The sequence below is a fragment of the Centruroides vittatus genome, unplaced genomic scaffold (genome assembly GCF_030686945.1).
Source record: "Centruroides vittatus isolate TY-2023 unplaced genomic scaffold, ASM3068694v2 scaffold_324, whole genome shotgun sequence".
Lineage (NCBI taxonomy): Eukaryota > Metazoa > Arthropoda > Arachnida > Scorpiones > Buthidae > Centruroides > Centruroides vittatus.
Genome location: NW_027122701.1, coordinates 5,277,646 through 5,305,596, shown reverse-complemented (window position 1 = coordinate 5,305,596; position 27,951 = coordinate 5,277,646). Strand labels below are relative to the sequence as shown.

The following is a 27,951-nucleotide window of genomic DNA, read 5'->3' as shown; positions in this document are numbered from 1 at the left end:
TTCAACTACCATCCCATCCCCTGGTAATGATGTCGCATGTATCCACCTCTAAAATTATGTAATGCATATCCTCGATCAACATCCTTAATTGTATAAGTTGTCAGAAAAGTTACTATAGAATGGAAAAGGTTTAAGTAAAGTTTTAATAAAAGTGAAGTTTTACATATAGTATTGCAGCTTTTCCTACAGCAAATGTTGAAAATGTCTCTCAGAGACATAGCAGGACAGATTCCATGGGAGATTATATGATTGTCAAAGAAGTCTTCTAAAAACTGTAGTCCAAAAACCAGAACATCCATGAGCAAGCAGTAATGCCACCTACTGCAAAGTGAAAATTAGAGACACGCAACTTACAGGTCTCGTATACAATTCCAAACATATAACTTTAATGTCATTACAAGTTTCTCACTGCACAGTGACTTTTGGACAGCCTGTAGTAAAGACTAATACGAGGCACAGGGTACTAAACATTATATTTTTATATTTTCATGTTCATTTTTTGACAAATTAGACAACAAAACTTATTCTGAGTTATCACCATTTGGCAAAAAAGCTGCCAGTAAGCTTAATCTATAAATATTTAATTAACAAGCAACACAAGTCTATTTAAAGATCCTAGCATTATATAACATTTTTGTAAACAACTCCATCTCTTTTAACATATTATAACAATTACCTTCACACCCCATCCATATCTGCCTTATGTATGATAATTTATAGACAGCTCTGCTATATTTATAAAAACAGCTTAAAAATAAATTCTGCTAAGATGTATATTTTGAATTATACAAATTACTTGTGTCATTTCCATTATTTTATTTCAGGATATGGTAGCAAGATATTGGAGTTTGTCTGGAATGCCACGAAAAAAAATTATGATTGGAATTTCTACTCATGCCCAAACATTTAATCTTGCATCTACTTATGCACATGGAATAGATGCTCCTGCAAAAGGACCTGGTTTAGGCTTTGGACGCTTACCTTACAGTAAGGTTAGGACTTTTCTAAATATAAATAATTTATTTAATTGAAAATATTTAGAACTTTATATAAAGTAAGAAATGAAACTTTGATGTGATGATGGATTGTATTGAAAACTTTATTGATATTAGTTTTTCACAGAAAACAATGTATTTTATAATGAGAACTCTTAAAATTGGTCAAAATTTTTCTGTACTTTTATCATTTTTGGAATATAAAATTACAATAATTTATCCTGGAGATCTGTGCTGAATTGTTTATCATATTATCAATGGTGTTATAAATTTATTAACAACTCCAACTTATTAAATACATACCTAAACTGCTTTACTGGAATCATTACAAATAACTTAACAAAATAAAAAAATCTCATAAAATAAAACACCAAGTACTTTTGGACTATAAACCAGACTTGGAAACAATTAAGATAATTTATAAGTCTTGTTATCAATTGTCTGTTACTAACTGATAAAAGTGAAATAACAACTTAGTAGTACAGCATTTGAGTTTGGTGCTACTAACATTTTTACATTGATCAGAAATTCATTAGAGAATAATTTAATACAAAGCAAATTAACCATGTTTAATAGAAGAAGACAGCGTTAAAGTTTAATAAATTCCATCAAAGATATTTAATGACTTGACAAACATTTTCAGTCTAACTTATATGCCAACTTCAGGTAAAAAAATCATAAATACAGTTTCAACATTCTAGAATAGAACATTGAACTTTAAGATTATCTTCCTCTATTGATTTATTTTCCAGTTTCTGAGTTTTTAAATAAGCCACATTTTGTGCATGAAAAGAAGCTCTCTTCATGCACAAAATCTGGCCCTTAAGCACAAAATGTGGAAAATGTGGAAAAAACCAGACGTGGAAAAAAACCAGAAAATTCAGTGGTCAGTTCATTGGTTGGGCACAAACTCACTGACCGACTATTGGTGTTTGGTGGTTTTATCCACTAGGCCACTAATGGGCACTTTGATAAACACAAACACAATACACAGTTGAATAAATGATTATTATTGTTAATATGTAATTTTTCGCAGCAAGAATATGGTAAAAATAGCTATTAAATAAAGTTAGACTAAAGAGGAATAAAAACATATTTGATTTATTGTAAAACTATTGATATTTTTAATCATTCACTAACATTGGCTCCAGCAGGTATGTCTATTAGAAAAAACAAATGATTCCTATCACTTTGAGAAACCTTTGTCAGGTTATTATATGTTTCCATAAATCAAATGCAATTAATTGAAAAAATTAAAAAAATAAAAAGGAACAGTCTATACAAAATTTTAATTTTTTCTAGTCTATCTCCAGTCATATTATGGAAAGTCAATCAATCAATCAATTCTTTATTGCATCAACCTTAGTTTGTTACAAGGGGTAAAGTTAGTAATATTTAATAAATTAATATAATAAATTAATTATATTAATTTGTTAAATATTACTAACTTTACCCCTTGTACAAGATAATACAAAATAAAATACACAATAATAGTCAATTTTTGAAAAACACAATAAATTATTATATCTTTCCAGGACTTAAATTTCATTAAATATTTTTTTCCTGCTTGCTTCAAATTTCACACAATGAAGAAAATACAAATTTTCAAGTTTCATACACTTGCAGTGGCGTGCCGTCATTGGAAGAGGTGGAAGCGCCGCATCCACCTTCCAATAACCTTAATTTTATTTTCTAAAATATAAATTTTCATATTTTATCGTACTTTGAATTAATTAAAATTAATATTTTATTATAACTGCATTATGTATCTTATTAAAAAATTCTATACTCTATGTGAAAAAAACGATAAGATTGCTATTGTATATTCGAATGTCCGTGGCGGAATGGAAGCGCTTCCGAGACAGCTTTCACGGCGTGAATAACTGAATGGTGTAAAGCAGCCAGAGGGCATTGGCGCATGCGCTTTACAGAGCATCAACCTCAGCCGGTTTAGCTGGTGGAAACTACACATGTGTAACGCTTCCATCCCTTAGCCACTGGGTAGGGAGCTCTCTGACTGAGTGAATTGTTTAAGATTTAAAAAGTAGAGAGTATTCAATGTTATTTTTATGTACTTTTTTTGCAAAGTTATATTTAATTACAGTATAATTAAAAGAAAATTATAATTATATTGAACAGATTTTCAGACAAAATCTTTAGAATTTTATAACTTTTAGATGTTTTTCATAATATTTAAAATTATTAACAATTTTTCCAAGCGTATTTTAAAACTTTAAATTAAATAAATTTTATGGAAAATTTTTTGATTTATCTAAATTACGTAGTGAATCGCAATATTTATATTCGTGTCCGGACTATATTGACAACTAACTCTCAGAACATAAAACATATTATAATTAATGTCGATCCGAACAAAGACGTACTAAAAGAATTATATGATTTAATATCATTCATTTTTACGGTACCATCTACCGGTGGGTCTGTTGAGCGCGACTTTTTCGACCACGAAGCAAATTCATACATTGGCCAGGAACACTCGGTCGGAGGAAAAATTGTCGCTAGTGTTGCTTTCGATAGAAAAAGTGCTTTTAAATACGTTGATGGAGTCGACGACCAGCGACTTTTATGATAAAATAATTAACGACTTTGCGAAAAAATCGCCGAATAGAGTTCGTTCATAAAAAATTCAAAAAACAAGTTGTTCTATCATTGTTTGTATCATATCAATTTGTATTATGTATGTATTCTTTGTATTTTAGAACTAAAATACATAAATTGTTTGTTTTTGTCATTTCCACTATTTGTTTAAAACTTTTATAGAAATGTCATGTACCGGACAGGTCTGACCCGTCACGAAAGACGCGAAAAAACGGTTAATTTAGAGAAAAATTTATTAGTTTAAAAAAACATAGGTAAAAGATCGTTTGTAGTCGGACACCCATTGTTTATGTCAAACTGCCAGGCAGAAACCATAAATCACGGAAGGAAGTCGTCCTATGATCGGTGGAAGATCAAATTCATCTTTGATTTTGACTTTTCTCACTCTCCGGGTAAGAGTCTCGTTACGTTTAGTAATGAGGGACCAACCACTCGGGAAGCGTGATTGAGGGAGAACGACCAATCAAAATGGACGAAAGAAAGAACGGAGATTGATATAATTTCCGACAATCGAGGACACCTGGCAATCGGTTAATGTTCCGAATAACCGAAACGCCGTGTGTCAACGCGCAAAAAAAAAAAAAAAACAATTTCTCGTCTATTGTGCCAACCTGTAACCCGTGCCACTTCGGACTTAGACCGTGTCCCCGACGCCAATGGACGAAGTCTCCCCGTGCCTTACAGACTCGTCAACGCCACTGTCCCGGGACCACCTTCGATCGACCATCGAAGAACCACATCGACGCTCATGGACGTCCGAACGGCTGATTGTCCTAAAGCAAACTATTTTGTACATAGTGTATGTTTATTTTATGTTAAAATAAACGGTTTTTGTCAGTTACTTGCCGTCTTCGTCTCTACAGCCACCACCCATGTATGAGTGGACCCTAGACTATTACTGACGTGCAATTAACTGATTGCCCCTGAAAGTCGGCTTCTTACAGAAACACAGCTTCCCTATCATCAAATGTCACGGCACGCCACTGTACACTTGCATACTACAATTAATACAAATTCTCTCAAAATCTATTATTAGTCTACTATTATATGTCAAAATATAATTTTGACCTCATCTCAGTTGAAGAATTAATCATTTTACATAATTTATATCCATAAACAAATAATCCTCACACATAAAAGTTGTTTTAATACTACAGTATAATTGAAAATGCTTGTTCTTTTCCTGCAAAGACTAATCTTTTTGTATGCTTTGTTCACAATATATTTTTAGTAATAATGATTGGTAGCTTTCAAGTGGTTGGTTGCCCCTTTTATCTCCAATGTAAAAATCTGTTAAACATTCTGTCTCTATTGGAAACACTTTATACACATTCATGAACTGTTCATCACTAATAATAAAAGAATGACCTTTAGAAAATTTAGCTGTGTAAAAATTAAACCATCTTTCCAAGGGAATTCTTGAACTATAACCCAATTCACTTTTACATTTAAAGCTATTAATTATTTGCCAAAATATTTTAGAATTATTGTGTGTCATCAATCTCCTATTTAAGTTCCAAAAATAAGACTGTTTTTTCTTTTGACACAATAGTTTATACTCTTTTAAATAATTTTTATACAAAACATAATATTTGTCTGTATTCAACTTTTTCACCTTAAACAATTTCCAGAATTTTCCTCAAGGTACATTCACTATCATATCATATATTTCTTATACGGTTTTACTAGGAACAGACTTAACATTATAAATTAAGTCCAGAACATTGCTGTAACTATATATTCCATTAGATCTTTAGATGTGAGGTTTCCTTCATATTCATCTGATAAAACATTATCTAATATAACAATAAATGGAGATTTAAATTCATCCTTCCATATTGCACATTTATCAAAACATTGTCTATTAAAAACTATAAATGATACCAAGAGGATCATTGATAGTAAAACAGGTGAATGATCAGAACCTATCTCTAATAAACACACATCATTTATATTATGAGATATTTTTTGTGACACTTTCACAAAATCAATTACACTGCTTCCCTTAGTTGCATGGTAAGTAAAATTATCTTCTTTATCTCCTGGCAATAAACCATTTAAGCAAACAAGATTATTCTCACAAAAATGATTAAGAAATTTTCCTCTATCATTAACGATAGAATCTTTTGAAGCCCTCAAAGCAATTTGCTGGTCACTAGTGAAACTTGACAAATAATTGGGATGTCCCATTCTAGTGTTAAAATCTGTGCATATGATTAAATTAGTTCCATGTAGCAAGTAATTTTCTATAAGCAACAAAATATTCTTGAAGTCATCATCATAATTATTGTCAGGTAAATATATAATACTATTAGCTGTATTTAACTCTTCAGTATCTAGTTGTAAAATCAGTACTAATTGTGACTGAGATATCAGTTTAACTTCAGGGACTGCATCTAATCTAAGCCTGATAATTAAACTAACACTGGGTCTTCCAGGTCCCTCACAGCTATATACTATCTGATGATAAATTTTATAATCATCAGAAAACATTGATTTAATTATGGGAGATATATGCCATGTTTCTACTAGACAGAATACATCCATTTTACATATCAAATTCCAAAAATTAGGGAAGCAATATTCATTATTTAAACCTGCAATATCGTCAAATAGAAGTTTTATGTTATCTTTATCATCCAAGTACAACACTTTATATTCATCATCCTTATCATTTGTCATCATTGTAAACTATATTCCTAAAAAAGATTGTTCTCCATCTGTCTGGAAAATTTCACCTTTATAATTACAGGCAAATATCTTATTGTCTACAGTTAATCTGTTATATCACAATTTAATATTTCTAGCTCCTTTTGAATGTATTTCTTTACTATAAAGCCTTAATTTGTTTCTAATAGTTCTAGTATTTGTCAAATTATCATCATTAATGAATATATTTAAACCTTTTAAATTACTAACATTTTTATACACTTTTAAATTATCTTCAAAACTACACAACTCACAAATAATCAACTTTTCCATTTGGTTTAAATTTTCCAATTCTAGAAGTGTATATCTGAAACCCTTACATTATCTTTAAACAGTTTTTGAACCTTAAATAAACTATCTTCCATTTTATTGTTATCCTCTAAACCTGAGATTACATTATTTTTTTCTTTGCCTTTTAATCTCATTAACTTTTCATACAAATTATTGGGCTACAATTTGAAAAAATTGTAGATCTATAAATTCCCACTGTCGTCTGTCTTTCCTTAATTTCAAAAATGGAGTTAGATAGATAAAATCCAAGTCCACATATGGAAACCTTAAGGGCAGGAAGTCCTGATTAACTATATACAAACATCCAATGCAAACTAGAAGTCACATTATTTCAATTCAAAACTTCCCCTGAAAGCAGTTAATAGATGACTGATATTGTTAGAGGAAAAGTATGATGTAAAGGGACAAGACACTACAGTATTGTTTTTGTTTGTTTTGTTAAGTTATGGCAATGCAACACTTGGGCAATCTGTCTAGGGGATGCCTTCCAGGAGGTCTTTTAAAGGGTCACTGGCCCTATTCAGGCATTACAGATGTGGAGAAAACCTGGAAAACTATGACGTGGCCAGCCTGTCCTGGTGAGGTGCGAACTCACGACTGAACTCCCAATGTTCAGGAAATGGAACAGCTTGGCCACCAGTGGCCAAGCGGTTCTGTTTCCACTACAGTATTAATTTGAGGTGAAGAACATATATTTAAAATTAAATAAATTAAAAATTGCAGCCTGGCATTGTGATAATGTCACAATAAATAATTGCTTGTTACATATTGTTAAAATTGACAAATCAAATATGGAAATTGATGCAATCTTTTTCTCTATCAGTTTCAAGAACAGAGATCCTAGATTCAAAATCTATAATGCAATATCTATATTTTCAATTCACATTTGCATTCTATCTAAATGTTCTAAAAGTATTTGTAATTTACAGTTTGAAGTGTCTTGTAATTTCTACAAAAGTCTAATTCTTTCTTGAACATTAATCTCCTTTTTAGTAATTATATAAGACAAGATCAATTATTTCATTGATTCACCTGAGACATTTCCTTCACTTCTAATTCATTTTCTTACATTTTATGGTGATATATCTTGAGATGGTGGTGAAAAAGTTTTCCAAGATGGAAATTGTGTCATTTTCCAAAAAAGAAAACAAAAATGAGTCAAATCACAAGAGAGCAAAAACTTCATGCATACAGCTGTAACAGTCAGACAGCACTCTGTATTATGGAAAGTTGTGTACATACAATAGTTTACAAATTTTATTATATTTCATCACTACATACATTATGTTTTATTTTTATTGAATTTGAGTATCATTACATTTCATATAGAATATATTTTTTTTTTTTTAAATTTGTTTGATGAATTGCATTTGATTTATGGAAAAATATAATAACCTGATGAATGTCTCCGAAAGTGATCAAATACATTTGTTTTTTCCCAATATATGTTTGTGGTTACCTACTGGAACCAGTAAGGAAAGTGTCTGTGAGTGATTACATTATTTTCCAGTTTTTATGGTATTTTAAATTACAAAACTGTAGCATACATAAAAAAAAATCAAGTATTTACAATTGAAATAAATCAATAAATTAAATATACATTTATAACAATAGATAGCAAAGAATTTATATACAATAGACCCCAATTTAACAGAACTTCAGATCTAACAGACAAAAAATTTGTCCTAGAGGTAAAATTTAAATTTTTTTTTGTTTGCAAATAGATGCTAAAATATTGGAACAATTAGTCAACAAGTATAATTACTCAATGTATATTTATGAATAAAATAATAATATACATTATAACAACATTTTAACACATCTTGCACATTTTAAGTTCTTTATTAATGTACATTTTTATAATACACTCAATTTAATGGACTTTCAGCAATAGCATGCATATCTTCCCCAATTAGTCCATTAAATTGAGGATATATAATCAATTTCTAAATTAAAACAAACTGAAACCCAAAAACATTTGTGACTCTATTGAAATTTGCTGTAATCAAACAGTTAATTGTTGTTAACTGAAAATTATTTATATATACATTTTAAATTTTTTTAAAATAGCTTGATATGGAATGAAGGTTTTTTATTCATTAGTCTAATAAAATTACAACCTTCCTTTAAAATTTTATGTAAATTATTTTTGATTCCACTGATCAGAAATAAAAATATATTCTTTTACAGGTATGTTATTTTTTGCAAAGTAGAGCACATCGAATATTTGATATATTCGCTAGAGTTCCATATGCTTATAAAGGACATCAATGGATGTCTTTTGATGATGAAGAAAGTGTTGCAGAAAAGGTAATTTACTCCAACAGAAAATACAGTATTATCCCTATTAAAAGCTCACACTTTTTCTATTTCTTTAGTTAAAAATGTCCTGATAGGGGCCTAGGGTTTTTAAACTAGACAACAAAATGTATAGCCAAATATAAGAAGTTGTTTCCATTTAGAAAAAAATAACTACTGGTACAAACAACACTAGCTGATTTAAATACCATAGCATTACATAACATTTTTGTAAACATCCCACACTTTATAACATATTGTAATCATTACCTGCATATCCATCCACTCATATCTGCATTATGTAATTAATAGACAGCTCCCATAGCAACAGTGAGGACCAAATTTGCAGTACTTTTTTGATAAAATAGAGACAGAATCACGATGAAATATTTTCCTATAAAAAATTACCTTCAAACAAGAAAAATACTATACAATAAATAATGTTCCTAACAGACACTATTTTACAAAAACTGTTTAAGCCCCATTGGCTTCTAATAGGGATAATACAGTAACAATTTATTCTGCCAATGAAATAAATGGAATATTGACATCTTTGTTTTCAAATAGGCTAAATGGGTGAAGAGAAATAGTTTCGGTGGAATAATGACATATAATTTAAATAACGATGACTGGCAGATGAAATGCAACAATGAAACTTCATTTCCTTTACATAGAACTATAGCAGATATATTTAAATAAATTATTATGTAAATTGATAACAACTGAAAATAAAATGAAAAATTACTATTTATATCATAAAATATGTAAAGTAAATAATTTTGTAAAATAATGAGTTATACAAAATAATGTAATATTCTGTTTTGTAAAATAAACACTGTCCTACTTTTTTAATATTCTCTAAGACATTTGATTTTGTAAATTGAGTGGCATTATAAATACAGTATTAATCCATTATTATTAATAAATTTTTATTCATTTATTTGATTTGATTTATACAGGACTGAATTATTAGTAAATTCCAGTTTTTTTTTTAACTTCACAAGTAACATTAAAAAATAATGAAAATTATTTTCTAAAAAATGAAGACTTTATAAAGTTTGTAAACTTTTTAATGTCTTTTAACCAATTTTCATTAGCATAATTAACTAACTCTGTAATACAAATCTGGTTAAATTAGTCATAGACGATGTCTGTCATATTTGACTAAGTGCTTTCAGACTTACTCCAACCATCTTCTGAGTGTCCAAATATGAATGGAAATTCACATGGGAATTTGATCAGTTGTGAACTCTGTAGATGGATGGATTAAATATGAAAGAGCTTGATCATGTATGGCTGCAAGATAATAAGAGAGAATTTTTGATTTATAGTTATATTTCATTACTTACGTTATTTATTTTTCCATTTGTTTCAGTTATTTTGAGTTTTGGGGTCAAATTGTGTTAAATCTTGACTGCTAGCTTGACACTTCCCAACTAGAGCTTCATTTGCATAATTTTATACCAACATTTGAATGAATGGAATTGCATTCTACTAATTAAATATTTGTCATAAATAAAAAATAATTTAGGATTACCAATCAATGAAGTGGTAGACAATGAAACCCACAGCAGCAAACCTACCAGTTTGCTTTGGCAGACTAACACTCCCCAGGACCTTTCCCTACACACCAAGCGAGACATCAGGACCTACTCCTGACCTGGCCTACTATCCTTTACAGTTAAGGCCAGGATTACATTCATCCCTTCCAAAACTGAACCTACAAATAGCATCCTCCAGGTTTGCTGAGATAATTCTGTGCTATCTCTGCACAGACACTGCTACATTACACCATTTTCTATATTCCAGATCCAGCAGCCCCTCACCTTCATGCCCCCATTGCAGGGACATCAAAACACACTATATTTTATTTCATATATGTGAAAATTACAACAAACTGAACTGAGATCGAAGAAATACAAAATTATGTCTATCGGGGTCAAAAATAGCTATGGATAACAATATCATGAATGAAATAAACAGAAGAATTAGGATCGAATGGAGTACTTTTGGTAAAAATAGTGTGAAAAATTGGATTTCAACGTAAACAATTTAATGTTGTAACATCAACTTTCACACCTGACAGTAAATCATTTGCTGTGTTCTCAACGGTAAAAGTGATGCTTTCTCATAACCTTCCGACCTACTATTTTGATTTCTCCAAATCAATATAGCCAGAAACTGCAAGTTTAATCAGTCGTCGCAAGTTCCTCGATCAGACCACTCATTTTTCCGTGTTTTATAATTTATGGATACCCTGTGCTCCTTGGGATACATCATTTTTGGATATCTCCTTACTTATGGCCATCATATTTGTTGTACACTCAAAACCTGTCCTCCAGAACTTTCTTCCTTTTTCCACACAACCGGCTCGCATCAGATCAAGGAAATACATTGTATACAATTTATCAATAGTGAGTATAATAAATTGAGCTAAAATAGGTGTAGATAGGTCTAAATTCCCAGTTCTCAAGAGAGAGAGAGTTCACGAGATACGCGCAGAGATAAATACCTTGCAGAGGATAGTGGTTGCGATGTTCTGAGGGTAGAGGATTTTGATCTGATGTGAGCTGGTTGGGTGGAAAAAGGAAGAATGTTATGGAGAACAGTTCTGAGCGTACAACAAATATTATGGCCGTAAGTGAGGAGGTATCCAAAAATGATGTATCCCAAAGAGCATAGGGTATCCACAAATTAGAACACAGGGAAAAAATGAGTGGTCTGATTGAGGAACTGGCAACAACTGACTTGCAGTTTCTGACTATATTGATTTGGAGAAATCAAGATAGTGGGTCAGAAGGTTATGAGAAAGTGTCGCTTTTACCGCTGAGAATGCAACAAATGACTTACTCCCAAGTATGAAAGTTGATGTTATGACGTTAAATTGTTTACGTTGATGTCCAATTTCTCACAATAGCATAATTCTAAAAAGCAACCTGCTACTGTTCCTGAAAAGAAAAGTATTCAACCAGTGTGTTCTATCAGTGCTCACTAGGGTTTCTCAAACAAGATCCCAGGATATGGCTGTTTTTTTAATCCGGGAAATATCCTGGGAAATTCTTCTCATCCCGGAAAATCCCGCAAATTTCTTAAAAGTTCACTTTTTTCTTTTTTTTGTGTTAAGGTTGAGAAAATTTTGCAAATAGAAAGTATTATCTAAATATGTAAAATTACTTGTCCTGACTGACTGACTGATTCATCATCGCCCAGAGTAAACCGCTGAACCTAGAGAGGTGAAATTTGGTACACAGTTAGGGTACATCATGAAAATGCACAGTAAGAAGGGATTTTTCGAAATTCCCCGTGGGGGAGAGGGAGAGCATTAAGGCTTAACCTGAAGAATGGCTTCTACTGTACAATTTTACATGCGATTTTTTGTTTTCAACTATGTTTAGTCTTCATTGAATACTTAGGAGTATTAAATTGATAACATTTCAGACATCGTTATAAATATTTTTATATATTTCAATTTTTCAACCAAATGTTTGAACCGTTTTAAATTTGAATTTGTTATTGCATATTGGTTCGATTATAGAATGTTTGTAAACATTCCAGAAAATTGATCAAATTGAAAACAGTTTGTTTGATTCTCATCATTCTCACGGTAGGTGTTATATAACAATTACTATGGTTGTTTAAATACTGAATATAAATGCTGTTTGCTTGCAAAATCCGCACGGGTGAAGTTGCAGGTAACAGCTAGTTAACTCAAACTGTCAGAATACAATTGTATTTATTAATTTTAAGCCTGCATATTAGTTTTTTAAATTTTTGCTTGTTATGACATCTCACAGATTGCCAATAATCAATATGTATTTGTGGCAGGACTCTGAAAATTCTTTACTTGTCTGAACCTGTAATATCTTGAATAATTGCACCAATGCTGTCTTAATTTTAACTATGTCCAGTAGCTGAAATAACTGCATTATGCCAGGTTGTGCAAATTGGGCAAGAATAGAAATGAGTACGAAGTATGCAAGTATGAAGTTTTTATTCATAAACCTGATTATTAAAGCCAAACGAACTGCCAAATTATTGAGCTATAAGCTTGATACCGCTATTAAAGCAGCTGAGGTAGACAAATCAATACTTGAGAGCAAAAGTACTACAACGCATCTCGAAAACGAAGTAGAAATCTTCCAGGCTACAGGTGGAAAAATTCACACCACCTGTCTTCTCTTAAATGTATTAAAGACAATTCCACCCACATCCATTGAATTGGAAAGGGCATTTTCAGTAGTGGAACTTTTCATTATTAAAATAATAACCAGATTCAGTGATCAGAGTATTGACCATCTTTGGTTTTCAAAATCTTAATATAAAATATTATTGTAAATTTTTATATATTTTATTTAAAAACCAAAAATTACCTTCTAAGTTAGAAGTTTGATCTAAGTTCATTTTTTTCTTTAAATTTTCAATTCAATTCAAAGGTAGTTTTTTGGTAAGCAGTCTCCAACAAACTTTAATAAATTTTTTCTATTGGTGAAAATTTCTAAGTAATTCAAATGTATATATTTACATAGTGAAAACATACTCTGTTTTGAGACCATAAGAATCAGAAGAAATTTTGAAAAGATACTAAAATATTTTAATAATCCCCAATTAGTAATGTAATTAACATGAAAACAGCTAAAACTAATAGAATCGTTGAAGTGAACATCTATTAATACACAAAACTGAAAAATGAATATAGGGGTATTTGTGTTGGAAAGCTTTTTCACTTATAGAAGAACTATGTTTTACAAAAGCTATGAACTGTGAACATGCATTTCAACAGAATGATTTGCAATCTATTTCATATTTGTTGATTGTCACTGTATATTTTGAAGAATTTATTCCACTGTTTTTTAAATCACAAAATGGCTCTAGTCTCTCTGTCAACAAATTTCAATAATTGGCAAAATGTTGCTCCAAGGAAGCTGTTAAGCTGCTGGCTTTTGCTATAGAACCTATACTAACGAAAATGAAATTGGAAGAAATGATACTTTTGTGACCTAAGAAAGCCATGAAAGCCAGTATAGCAAGAAAAGCTATGGAATACCCCTGACAATGATATTTAAGTTTGATTTAAATTTTACTATTGTCATTTTAGTTTTCTCTTATTTTTATTTTTTTCAATTCTTTTTATTACCAAAAGCATGCATTACAATTTTAATTATATTTTAATCATTTTAATTTATCACCATTTAATTTTCTCAAAATTGTATTAATAATATACCTTTCTGTTTTATAATAATGATCTACTTCTTAACAACATAAAAAAAAAATAGAATTGTTTGATAAATACTCTAATTTGTTTTAAAAAATTCCACTTACTTAAACCTTTAACCGGTGCTTAAAAACTTTAAAAAACAAACGTTTACTGAACACCTTCCTTTTTTAAAGTTTTTATGCACCGGTTAAAGGTTTAAGTGTGTGGAATTTTTGTTATACACACCCCTGTGCATAGAAGTTACTCTAATTTGTTCTTAAGAAAGAACTTTTTTCTAGTTTAAAGAATAAGAAAATAGTGTTATTAAATAATAATTTTATTATAGAATATATTTGGACTTCATTATCTTAATTCTTATAGAAACTTTTCTGTCAACTTCATTTGATAATATTAAATTTATATGTCTATAAATGATCTGTTTTTACTGTTATAACATTTTTGAAAATTTAAAATAATCAAAAAATTTTCCCAAAATAATTTTAATTGAAAATTCCTGCATATTTTATGATTTAATTACTATTTTTTAAATAAATTTGCATGGAATAGTTAGCAAATTAAATATCTTCTACACTGTTAAATCAAACAATAATTTATTTAAACATTAATTTGAGAAAAATTTAACTAAGTTTAATTTAAACTCTTTTTATTTACTAAAAAATGTTTTCATAAATTTTACTAATATTACATATATACACACCATACAGTGAATTCTTAAGTCAAAGTTTAAGGAGTAAAAAAATATCTCAATGTTAAGTTAGAGTTTCAAGTTAATGAGTTTAAAGTTTAATGCCCAATTTTCTCAAATTTTTCTGAGGTACTATCAAGCTGTTTCTTAGGAATCTGTTCATAGAATGATTAGAAAATTGCATACAGTTTAAGGTACTTTTGAGGGTGTTGTCAAGATGCTCGTGTCCCAATCAGAATGTGAGTAACTTACTGTAAAATGATGTCAATGCAAGGTTGTAATGGCCTGATATTATATTCTACATGGAACTGCAGTGTTTACCTTAACTGTCTGTATTTACACAGAATATAAGGAAAAATGAAGATCACAGGATTTATCAAAGCAGTGTTTTTCAACCTTTTCTATCTCACAGCCTACTTGAATCTATAAGTAAATTCCCATGGAAAATATCACATGATTTGAAGTTGTGTTTGTAAACATTCTATCACCATATTACTTGCCACTTAACCTAATTTTTTTTGCCTATATTTTTTGTGAATTTAAATAGAACAGTATTATTGTTCCTTAAAATAGCAGCAGGCGACAACAATAATTATTTAAATTAATAATTTTCATTTACATCAGAAAAGCAATTAACATTTAAGTCTTAACATGCATTTAAAGGTGGTATGATAATTGCCTTTAGAAACCTGCCCGATGTCCTGCTATTTAGAAGTTAAAATAATTTGAACTAAATTATAGATACATTTTTAATTTAAAGAAAATTTCATTTTAAATGAGATAACTCGGTATTATACGCATAAAATTTTGCTTATGAATACATATCTTTTACTACATTATGTATATGTTTGTTTATTATAACAATGAAAAACTCGTATAATCAATTTAAAGAGGTTTTAATTTTGTCATTTACACTTATTGTTCTTTGGGTTTCTTTAAAAAATAATTTATTTAATAACCTTCAAAAATTTTTGCAGCACACTGGTTGAAAATCACTGTATCAAAGGGTAGAGGGTACAAAGGAAAATAGGTTTGAGTTAAAAGTACTGAAAATTTCGACTCAACTAAACCATATTGTATGGAAAACCATATATACTAGCTTGGGACTTGTTGACTACTTCAAGTTAACACAGATCAACTTAATAAGGTTTTACTACATATGCTGTAATTCTCATATCTATTGTAATTTTCTAATATTTAAAGTAAATTTTATCACATTATTTTTAATTATATTTAATAGTTAATTTTTCATTTTACATCCCAAAATAGAATAGCTCATATTTAAGAATACTATAAATTAGTATAATGATTTCAAATTTTATTGTCTAAATTTTCTAAAATTGATAAGAAAACTCTTTAGTATCAAAATTTTTGCCATAATTCCATATTTAAAGCAATATGCAAATCATCTACAAATGATATTTTCAAATGAACATAGCTACATATATAATCCTCCTGATACTTGAATTATTTCTCCTGTAATATAAGAACTTTTACAAGAAGCTAGAAAAGCACAAACATCGGCAATTTCTTCAGGTTTTCCTTTCCGTCTGAGTGGTGTCTGTTTTAAAATATTATCCATGACTTTCTCTGGAACAGTTGATACCATGGGAGTGTCAATAAAACCAGGCATAACAGCATTGCATCGAATTCCGTATCTAGCCAACTCCTTAGCTGCCGTTTTTGTAAGAGCTTCAACACCAGCCTTTGATGCAGCATAATTGCATTGTCCCATATTTCCTACTTTACCTACAACACTGGATATATTAACTATACAGCCATTTGTTACTTTTTCCTGGATCATGAGTTTACTTGCTGCTTGCATAACTAAATATGTACCTTTTAGATTAACTTTAATAACGTCATCAAACATTTGTTCTGTCATATCTATCAAAAATGAATCTTTTGTAATTCCAGCACAATTCACTACTACATCAGGAGTAGAAGAAAATTTGGAATTAATTTTCAAAAACAAATTCTGAACAGAGTCTGATTGAGTTACGTTAACTGTTTCTGCTTGATGTTTATCACCTGTAATTAAAAAAATATATATCAATTAGAAAACAATAGATTGAAATAAACTTTAATTTAAAAAGTATTTTATTAATGAAAACTCAACAAATATACCTAAAACCAGTAAAAGGAGTAAAATTATTTATTGAATACTGAACAGAACAATGTTAAACAATCAAATACATTTAAATATAAAGTTCTGTTTTGTGTTTGTTAAGATATACCTGATGATGTTTGTTAGAAACAGCCAAAAACATTTGTATCATTAAATAATTTTATTCCTTTTATTGGTTTTGGGTATATTTGTGTGTGCTTTCATTACATACAACCAATTTTTGATGAAGTAAATGTAATAAGTATTTTTTATTTCCCTACATAGAATAAAAAGCATTTTTATACCAGTGGCATAGCGAGGCAGGCAAGGGGATGTATCATGCACCAGGTGCTACTCGCAGAGGAGCATTTAAATGGTCTCCAAGACAAACTATATGTGTTTCTGGAGGGGGAGGGGGTGCCAATAAAGTGTTGTGCCCTGGGTGCCAGTTATGTTCGCTACACCACCGATTTACACTTTATTCCATACTGCTTAATTTTTATTTATTTATTTATTAATTATTTAACCAATGTAATTAATTTATTGTATGTAAACTTTAAATTTCATAAGATTCAGGAACACTGTATACGTTGGGTTCATTTCAAATGTTACAGTGGGCTGAAGTTGGTCCGAATAAAGGTCAGAAATGTTTTGCCATAACTTAACTTTGGTTTCCTTAAATAACTACGAGGGTGATTTGATGGGACATATGACTCAAAATGAGAAACATGAGTTAGTACATGGTGTGTACTAACTCATGTTTCTCATTTTGAACTCATTGCATGTACTAACTCGTTTTCACTAACTTTTAAGTAAGTACCATTTAAAAATAGGACTGCTGCAGTGCTACGGTTGGTGTTCCGCAAATGTGCGCTGAGTACCTACATCTGTTGGCTAGCCACAGATGCAATTACGGAAGCAATTGTTCATTTTATGTTTATTTGTGTGTGTTTAAAATGCCTCAGACAATTAAAAATCCTGCCAATCGTGAAGTACACGTGTGTTATAATGTTGGATCTTGGTTGTATTTAAGACTCGTAATGTTTACAAACTATTTATTATAAACTATTAATTAAATACATTACAAGTGGACATACACATGGTGGGTGGTATGACAGACAACTGACGACCGATGCTCTCGTTCGCCGCTGGTGTCACCACCAGTACATATCGTAACAACGTAGTGATTTGTTTTTTTAATGCAAAAGACGTAAAAGCAGCTGACATTCATCAGCCGATTAGTGAGGTGTATGAAAAAAATATTATGAGCGATGGAATGGTAAGAAAATAGTTTAGAGCATTTAAAGATAGCCATACTATTGTCCATGATGAGGAGTGTAGTGGGTGACCGTCTGTCATTACTGAAGACTTGGTGCAGAAAGTTGTTGCAAAAGTTCGAGAAAACAGACGCTTTACGATTTCGTCATCCAAAAGAAAGAGTGTGGCAAGCTCAGTAAGGGGATTGTTTTGCTTCATGACAATGCCTGACCACACATGGCTCAACGAGCCCGAGATCTTATCACATCATATGGCTGGGAACAACTTGATCACCTTCTGTATAGCCCTGATCTAGCGACTAGTGACTAACACTTGTTCCTCAACTTGAAAAGGCATCTAGGCAGTCAGCTCTACGACGATGATGTCAAAACTCTGTGCAGCAGTGGTTGGTAAATCAGGTGGCAGGTTTCAATGAGGATGAAATTCAGAAGCTGGTTGTACAATATGAAAAGTGCCTTCATATTGGAGAAAATTATGTTGAAAAATAGATTAAGGTACAGGCTTTCATGTAAGAATAAAATTATTAAAAAAATTGCAGTTGTGTTTTTTTAATATCAAAACAGTACTTACTTAAAAACATGCCTTGTACATTATTATTTTTTTATTTTTCAGCGTATTCTTGTAATTCAACACACTTGTACCAGCTTTGCTGAAATGCCATTATGCCTGTTCTATAATGATCAGCTTCAAAGTCATCAATATACTGCTCCATTGCAGCAATAAATTCTTCATCTGACTTAAATTTCTTTCTGTTCCGGCAAGGAAAAGTTTGAGCTTGGAGAACAAGTGAAAGTCACTTGGCACTAGATCTGGCAAGTAGGGTGGGTGGAGACAACTTGAGATTGCAACTGATCCAATTTCTCTCGAACAATATGTAAAAAACAATTAATTATAAATACTATTGTCCATTATACATAAAGAATAATTTCATTAAAGCTTTAGCCAAAATATGGACAAGAACCACAGATTTTAAGAGAGAGTTTTGTGAGGTTCCAGGCTGAATCCAAACTTATTGTTAATCAAACTTATTGTTAATTTTTAGTCTTAAAAATATATCTTTAATACAGAAAAGAAAGTGTGTTAAATGAACATGGCATGAAGTGACGTGAACATAAACAATGCAAGTCTCGAGTGTGACTCTGATACATGTTAAAGAATAGATCAATGTCAGTCTGGAGAGTTTGAACTGTGACTCTGGACGCTTGTATATAAATATCGAAGTTAAACTGAGTCGGGAAACTGGAAAGTTCAATGAAAGAAAAATTTCACATTTAGTAGTTAAAATTCCAAAATGTCAGAATGGAGACCATAATGATCTAAAATATGAGGGTGGGGTTTTCAGGTTCCATCAACATCTCCCTGTCAGAGTTGAGAGATGGTGTCAAGTTGAATACCCAGATCAACCTCTCTTGTGACTTAATCTGATCTTATTTCCACCTGGAAACAAGAGAGGAGATCAATTGGGAAATGACAAGAGGGACACAGAACCAATCAGAATAAGAAATTCAAGGATGAAATCATTTAAATACCCTTGATTTCAAGGACAAAAGCAGGTTTCTGTCATTTTGTACATCACCAAGTGACCTGTGCACTCCTTTCACTGTGTGTTGTGTGCCATCATCCTGTCTTCGCTCCAGGTGATCATCATCCTCATCCGCCAGACTTACCCACAACACTGCTCCGGAGCTGCCGACAACTCTTCGAGAATCTACCATAGAAGATCATCATCTGAGTAGGAGCATCTCTCTGAAAGACTTTGTAAGCCACCAGTTTGCAAATTTTAATAAACGGGTTTTTACTGTAATGGTGCTTGAGTTAGTGTGTGTCCACCACCATCCACATACAGTCTTTTATCCCTCAATCATTTTGACTGGAGTCTGACTCACCCTTCCCTGGTTGGCAAACTTTACAGTTTAAAAGAACAATGTCAACTAAAGTATAAATTTTTAATTTAAAATTTTCAAAAAATATAATACTCAAACATAACCAACTTTGAGGAACAAGACATGACAACAATAAAATATTCACAAATAAATAAATTTATTTAACCTTCAAAACTTTTTACACATGGATTTCACCTTTAGTTCAGGCCTCATCAGTGGAATTACATCAGCTACTTGTTGGTGTTTTATACCATGCTATCTTATCCCAGCATGTATCCAGTGCCATCCCTTTATTTAAATTAACATTATTTACATATTTTATTATACTATATTGTTCTTTGATTCTTTGTTTAATTGAATTATTTTCCTTATACAATATTTTTATATTATTTTTATCAATTTGACAATTATATTTACTACAGTGTTGAAACTATAGCAAAGAGAAAGAAGATGAACTTAAAACTCCAGTAGTAGTATATAAAATCACTTGTACACGTGCCCAATCAAAATGTTCACAAATAAATAAATAAATTTATTTATTTGTGAATATTTTATAGTTGTCATGTCTTGTTCTTCAAAGTTGGTTGTGTCTGAATATTTTAACTCGAGGAAAAAATTTTTCTTCTATACCAAATTTTATATATAAATTTTTACTTAATGGATATTCAAATAAATCTCTCTCCCTTATATGCATGGTTTATTTTAAAAATATAAAAATTATTTTAATAAACTTAATATAATATTAACCACAAAATTAAAAAACAGGATTAATGTAAAATGTGATGATCCAGAAAACAATAAATAATTTAAATATTCTAGTAGTAGTTTATAGGCTAAATTGTACTTGTAGAGAAAAAGTATATTATGTAAGAGAAACTAAAAGACCATTGGAAGCAAGATTAAAAGAGCATAAAGTGGCAATAAGATTATTAATAGAAATAGCATAATTCTGTAAAGAGGAAAATATTCAAAGAACATATCACAATGAATTATTGTGATGATAAGAGTAATTTAAATAAGGGAATGGAGATAGATGACATATGGTGCGTCATAGTTAAGTATAAAAAGTATTGTAAACGTGGAGCAGGATAACAAAGACTCTGTTGAATGAATACATTATAATTGTACACAGAAGCCCAAGATTATTTTGGAAGAAATTTCATTAATGAAAATTTAGACTATACAAAACAAAGTTTGAGTCCTTTTGCCTGTTAATATCCTTTTATCCCAGTCCAGGAACCACAAAACAGCCAGCGACTTGAAGCAAAACTTCTAAAAATAACTGATGAATACAATTAAAAAACTTACAAATTAAAAATGATCTTGACGTCAACCCTTTTTTGTAGGCTACGATGTCTACAAACATTAAAAATCGTTAAAATTCTTCACAACAGCATTCATGTTATACAATCACATTTAAGCTGAGAGTCTTCTGATGGATTTTGGGGAGCCTAGAATTAATTTGCATAATTAATATGTATTATGTAAAGTTTAATGTATTTTGTCTACAAAGTAGACCCTGACCAAGTGGCTACCCCATTCTCTCAAATGTTCAATATCTGTAGAAGTGCAGGTTACTTTGTTCATGTCAGGCTCTGATATGAAGTCACTCCATTTCCCAAAAAATGTTTAGAAGATAGTGCAAAAATACTTTGCTCCTTTTCCAAGAATTGTTCTGTCTGTACATGTACTGTCAGGAAAAGTTCTATGACAGTAGCAGACCTCTTAATATATGTGGGATACAGGTGGCTGAGTACAAAAAAAACCTGCCCAGCATGTCTTCCAGTTTGCTTCAAGATGGCCACTGGGAAGAGACATCAAGTAGCACAAGCAGAATGAAGTCCTCAATATAGCCCAGCCAATTAACTTGTCTAAGGAAAAACTAGTCATTTATGACCTCATCAGTAGTATAGAAGAAAAATCAATGAGCCCTCTGTGTTCTTTTTATACATAGTATATAACTTTTACTACTAGGTCTGTCACATAATGAGGACAGCATTTCTTTGTTCACTGGGTTAACATGTTATTGTTTACACCTGCAGTAAAAGCACAGCAGACTAAAAATGAGATCTCAATGTGAGATGGAGATTCATCAGAAAAGGCAAATTTGTCTTTATTATCTCCAAAAATCCTTCAAAGACCCAGAAGTCTATCACATAACATTTTTCTCAAGAGTTCAGGGTCAACATTAGTTGCTGAAAAGTTGGAGACATTCTGTCAGAGTCAGACCAATGGGAGAAAAGACAAAAAAGTTCATAGCTATGTTAACCAAGAAGGGAAGGTTGAACATGGGAACTTAGAAAAAGCTCTCAATTTGTAAACTGAGTAAGCAAATGCTTTTGATGCTGTTGTTGCAGATGAGCTAATTAAGCTTCAGGTGAAGGACTTATTCACAAAGTTCAACATTGTAGACTTTCACTGCACCAATAGCTGGCTATACAAGTATAAAGAGTGCCATGGGATTGCAAAAAAATTATTACTGAGGAAGGCAGATCTGTCAATCTGTAAACTTTTGTAAAGGGCAGCAAAAGTTGTAAAAAGCAATGAGTGAGTACAATTTGGATACAGCATGAATGAAACCTGTTTATTTTTCTGTTTCTTTTCCAATACAACATTGTCTTCTCAAGAAGTAGAGAGATAAAAAAATATGAGGAAAGGATTACCATCATCTTTTGCATAAATGCTGATGGAAGTGACAAAAAGAAACTGATGGTAATTGGAAAATCAAAGAAATTGCAATCTTTCAAGCACTTTAATCCAGTTTATTATTGTTGGAACAAGAAAAGTTGGATAACATCAACTGAGTTTAATGAATGGCTGATTGAATGATTATATTTATCAATGAAATGAAGAGTAAAAGACAAAGTTTTACTCATCCTGTCATCCTGGACAATGCAACTTGTCATACACATGACAATTTCAGCAATGTATGTTTGTGCATCTTACCTCCTAACTCTATATCAAAGCTACAACCAATTGATGCTGGTATAATCTGATTGTTCAAAGCACACTACAGAAATAAGGGTTGCAAACTAGTCATACACCAGATCAAAGCTGGAGAGCCAGGAAGGAGAAACTGCAATTGAAATTTCCTTCTTACTGATGCCATTCAATTGATAACAGAAGCTTGGCAGAAAGCAACTTCAGTGATGATTTCCAATTGTTGAAAGCATATTGGTCTCACACATCCAGATGTCACTGAAGATAGACAGCACTGTCACCAGAAATCCAGGAACTTTCAATTTCTCTGGCTACTGTATGTCCTTTAGTTTGAGCAGATGATATTGTGAGATACTGGGAGTTAATCGAGAAAAAAATTATAACAACTAATTGTTGATATGTGAGAACGTCAGTATGTAAACAAATCTCATGGTGCAAATCTGACAACAAGTCAGATTCCCACCGTCCTAACTGGCCTGTCAATGACACATTTGAAGTGCCATCACTAGAAAACAAGGTCAACTGACCTTACTCCCACAGTTTATGGGGATATAATAGCCGCGCACCCAATCCTCGGCACAACTGTTCACCAAGAAGTGTCTTTTACATTGTGTGACGTATCGTCTAGATCATCTACTCGTTCCCCAGATACCCCCTACCGACCTCAGCCAGATCAACGATCATCTAGCCTACATTGTTTGAAACAGATCAGAAGTATCAAATTCGGGTATACTATAAATTACTCCCTATGGAATTTCATGTGTTTGGGTATATATCTGAATTCAGGGGACCGAGACGAGTTCAACAATACTCTACTTTTGGACTGGAGACAAAAAATAAAGTTATCATACTTTTTTCCGGCGATCGCGCAATGATAGGGAGTTGCGTCGCTCTCCGCTAAGTCGGCCTCGCTATCGCGATCGGGAGTCCCGTCGCTTGCCATTAAAATTGCCTTTAGTAGACGTTTCCTCCCTTTTTTACTTTGTTCAAAAACTACCGTGAATCGATCACTAGTTTAGCACATGGCGGCGTGTGGTGGCGCCCATACAAGAGGTCAGTCGGGCCACCATGTTCGCTGCCATAAGTAACATTAACCGAAATGGCGATCGCGCGATGATCGGAAGTCGCGTCGCTCTCTCCGCTCTCGTATCGCGTGTTTAACGCTCCGGGAGATGACCATAGTCCGACGTCACGGTTTGCAGACTTTACCGCAAGATGGCAATACTAGCAACTACAGTGCCGTCTGCATGAGAGCATTAAAAAAGTATGGTAACTTAAAAAGTGTGATAACTTTTTTATTTTTCATCTCCGGTCCAAAAATAGGGTACCATTGAACTCATCTCGGTCCCGAGTTCAAATATATAATCAAAGTCCTGAAATTCCATAGGGAGTAATCTATAGTACACCCTCAAATTCTTTCATGAGGTACTGTACATAGAATTGTAAACTCTTTCTCTCGGTCAATTAGCTTATAAATGCTTAGATAGTTGTTATCGGTCAGATCTTAGATGTATTATCAAACAAAGACAAATATTGTAATTGTATATAGACTTAATGCTGTAGCTTCTATGTACACATTGCTTTAGCTTATTAAATTGTTGTATTTAGTTGAAGTGTCTAAGTCTTGCCTTTTTCTAATCATGGACGCCTGTTGACATACCTGCGACTCCGCCCTCTAGTTGTATATTATACGTCACCATCGGACATCTAGAACTGCATATTAAGATGCGTTATTTCTTAACTGGTGTCAGAAAAAGAACCCAATGTAAGATCTTAGGTTCTTATGTCAAACTATGAAGAAAAGCCATCCAGTGACAAAGTGAGCAGGCCTTACCGACCCGTCGCCGATTAAAGGGGTTTAAACTGATATTAATGGACCCCCAGTTTCTCACAATATCCTTTAAGTTGAAGATGACGTACAAGTTCTCAAAAATATTTTGAAAGCTAGAACTTTTTCATCCAATAACATGCAACAAACCTTAAACACTCTTCCAGCAGTAAAATGTCACAAAAATCCTGTAATCATTGATATTATGATGTACAAGAACAGTCTCAAACATTCTAAATTTGGAAATCTCAGCATTTATGTTTCTTCTATGTAAGCCTGGTGCAGGCCTCTGAAGAAGTTGAAAATATTTGCTATTGTAAAAATTGAATGACATTTTTCTGCTGGAAGTGTTTAAGGTTCATTGCATGTTATGAGATTGATGAATTTGTGCAGAGAGAAACCAAAGATATGGCAAACAGGATAACAATGATGAAGAAGTTGATCCTAGAATTTCTTTCATTGGAAAAGTGCTGGAGTATCTGGGCAAAATTCAAAGGAACCTGTTACTGATGTAATTTGTGTGAAAAAATCTTCCTGAAAATGTTTGTGAAAGGAAGGTTTTTCACACAAATTACACCGGTAAAAGGTTCCAGATTTAGTATTTCACCCCCAGTGTCAAGGAGAGGTTGAGTTTCTTATTTAAAATTCAAAGGTTTTGGGAAGCAGAAAAGAGCAAAACCTGGACATGTCATGGCCATTGCTCACATAATTATATGTGCATGCAATTGTATATCATGAAAGAGAACTACAAGGCACAAAAATATGGCAAATAAAAATTAAATATTTTTTAAAATCAAGTTGGTTAAAAAGTCATATCTCTGCTAAATGTATCCATTATAATTAAATCAATATCTAAGATGAGTTTGAAGTTAATACTATATCCAGTTTAACCAAAACAAACTTTTACAATAAATATTAACCTCTACACAACCTTTAAATAGCAAAAAAAAAATTTTAATGACTAATATTTATGGTCATTTTTAAAGACCATTCTCAGGTTACAAGCTAAAAATCAAATAATTTAGGAATGCAATAGAAATAACAGAACAACAAATGCTAAAAAATTTTAAATTAAAACAAAAAAAAAATAATATAGCAAAATGTTTTAATGACTAACATTTTTGTTCATATTTAAAGACCATCCTCAACGTTACATGTATCCAGTGTACATGTTAATAAGACTTACCAACAAAAAGATTTTTTATTACAGTATCTCTCTAATCTGCCATCCTGTATCCATCCATTCTGAACAAAGGTGGTTAGATTGTGTTGACTGTATATACTCAGCTATCAGATCCTTACTGTTTATCATTTGATCCAATAATAAATTCTACCATGTTTCACTGAAAATAAGACCGGGTCTTATATTAATTTTTGCTTCAAAAGACACATTAGGTCTTATTTTCAGGGGATGTCTCATCCAAAGGCACTTGCTCGGGTATTTACAAATACTGGTTAAATAACATAAATAATTATAATTTATATTTAATTATATATTAATATTATTATTTTATAATTCAGTACATCTGTTGTGGGTTACAACAGACATATTAAATACGACCATCTGGCTATCTTAACCGGGGCTTACTTTAGGGATAGGGTTCATATTATGAGCATCCTGAAAAATCATGCTAGAACTTATTTTCTGGTAAGACCTTACCAGAAAATATGTCCTTGATTATCCTCATTATAGACTTGATGGGTATAAAACTACAAAATATTTTTTGTTGGTCATTTCCTAGTTTAAAAGCTGGAATAATATTCAGAGGCTATTGACTATATATTATGCTTAGTTTTTGTCAATTATATTAAAAAATGTTCTCGTAAAATAGTTTTACTTGCATTAAACATGGGGTAGCCACAACTGGTACACAGGTGGGCCAGAACTGGTATAGGCATGGTCAAAACTGGTGATTTTTGCAATATTTTAAAAAATTCCAAATTTTGTTTATAGAATGTTAAAATTAATAACAATTAATGTAATAAAGTGAAAGAGAACATGTTTTTTCATTGTTTTCACTATGTTTCATTGCTTTAAAAAATTGTAAGAATATAAAAACATTTTTAAAGTTGGAAATTGTCTTAATGTGGCCACAACAAGTACAGTACCTGTACATCTACCCTATTAATTATTATTGCATTTAACAGTCTAGATGATTATTGATAATATGTCTATTGTTTTAGACTGTTCTGCAGAAATCCAGGCAAAATCTTAATTAAATAAATTAATAATTTGCTGTATCCTAAGTTTGAGTTACTGTTTTGTTTTACAGCATGTAGCTAGGATAATTTAATCAGTGTGTGTTGTTATGGTCCGTTGTGTGGCTCCATCTAGTGGGAGAAAATATTTTCCTTTGGACACAACTCTTCTATGGGATTTCCCCATTTGACTAGGCTATTTTTATTGTAGGCTGAGGTGAAACTTAACTTTTCTTTTAGTTGCTAAACTGGCAAATCAAAACTGGCTAATCGAGATAAAGATCCAATGAAATTATGTTTTAAAACGGGGTGAACATATTTGATAAGATGAAAATAAGATAAGAATACTTGAGCAAAAATCCACCCACTTCCATTACAAAACATAAGATTTTGGATAGTGGAATAGTTTTTTCGTTAAAAATTTTTGCATTTTATGCTTTTCTTTCGCCCCCACTAGATCAATTCCTGTATAGTATTGTTCAAATATGTGATTAATTATGTGACTTCTACTAACCTGATATTACTTCCAAAGTATTTAATGCAGCTTTCTCGTCTATATCAGCTACGATCACTCTGGCACCTTCTTTCGCAAACAGAGAACAAACTGCTCGACCAATGCCGCTTCCACCTCCTGTAACAAGAGCTAATCTTCCTGCCAGCATCATTTCAAATTAATGAAAATTTCTTTACAGTGATTTTACCTTTTCCTGTTACGTTTTCACACGTGATTTCTTGTTTATCTTTACAATTCCATGACGTAATACTATAAGTAGCCACCTATGGTTGCTATATTATATAGAAGAAATATTTGTTGTCTGATAAATTTGCCAAATTGATTTATAAAATGCTATTAAAAATCCAAAATTAATCTCACGTTTAAATTCAGTTATTTATTCGAATAAAT

The 27,951-nt window shown here is 31.5% G+C and overlaps 2 protein-coding genes across 3 annotated transcripts in view; one reads left to right on the top strand and one right to left on the bottom strand.

Annotated features, from left to right (window-relative positions):
* The window catches only part of LOC136988183 (acidic mammalian chitinase-like), a 42,211-nt gene extending 32,455 nt beyond the window's left edge, over positions 1-9,756 (top strand). The window contains exons 7-9 of one of the 2 annotated variants that reach the window (XR_010882729.1): positions 825-987; positions 8,805-8,924; positions 9,480-9,610. Coding sequence is in view for 1 of the 2 variants with exons in the window: in XM_067286013.1 (XP_067142114.1) it covers positions 825-992; positions 8,805-8,924; positions 9,480-9,611 (420 nt within the window). In the remaining variant the exon portion in view is untranslated. Of the gene's footprint in view, positions 1-824; positions 993-8,804; positions 8,925-9,479 lie in introns of both variants that reach the window. The other variant, XM_067286013.1, reaches the window with a different exon arrangement.
* Positions 9,757-15,691: 5,935 nt separating this feature from the next.
* On the bottom strand, positions 15,692-27,812 carry LOC136988285 ((3R)-3-hydroxyacyl-CoA dehydrogenase-like). The gene is made up of 2 exons (XM_067286168.1): positions 27,562-27,812; positions 15,692-16,843 (listed from the first exon to the last, which is right to left on the bottom strand). The coding sequence occupies exons 1-2, from the start codon at positions 27,710-27,712 to the stop codon at positions 16,251-16,253; spliced, it is 744 nt and encodes a 247-aa protein (XP_067142269.1). The 5' UTR covers positions 27,713-27,812; the 3' UTR covers positions 15,692-16,250.
* Between the last annotated feature and the right edge of the window lie 139 nt (positions 27,813-27,951).

What these genes read in the sequence shown, in the direction of transcription:
- LOC136988285 (XM_067286168.1), bottom strand. Translation starts at nt 27,712, where the DNA reads ATGATGCTGGCAGGAAGATTAGCTCTTGTTACAGGAGGTGGAAGCGGC. An exon ending in TACTTTGGAAGTAATATCAG is followed by an intron (nt 16,844 to 27,561) that starts GTTAGTAGAAGT and finishes TTTTAATTACAG; the next exon opens with GTGATAAACATCAAGCAGAA.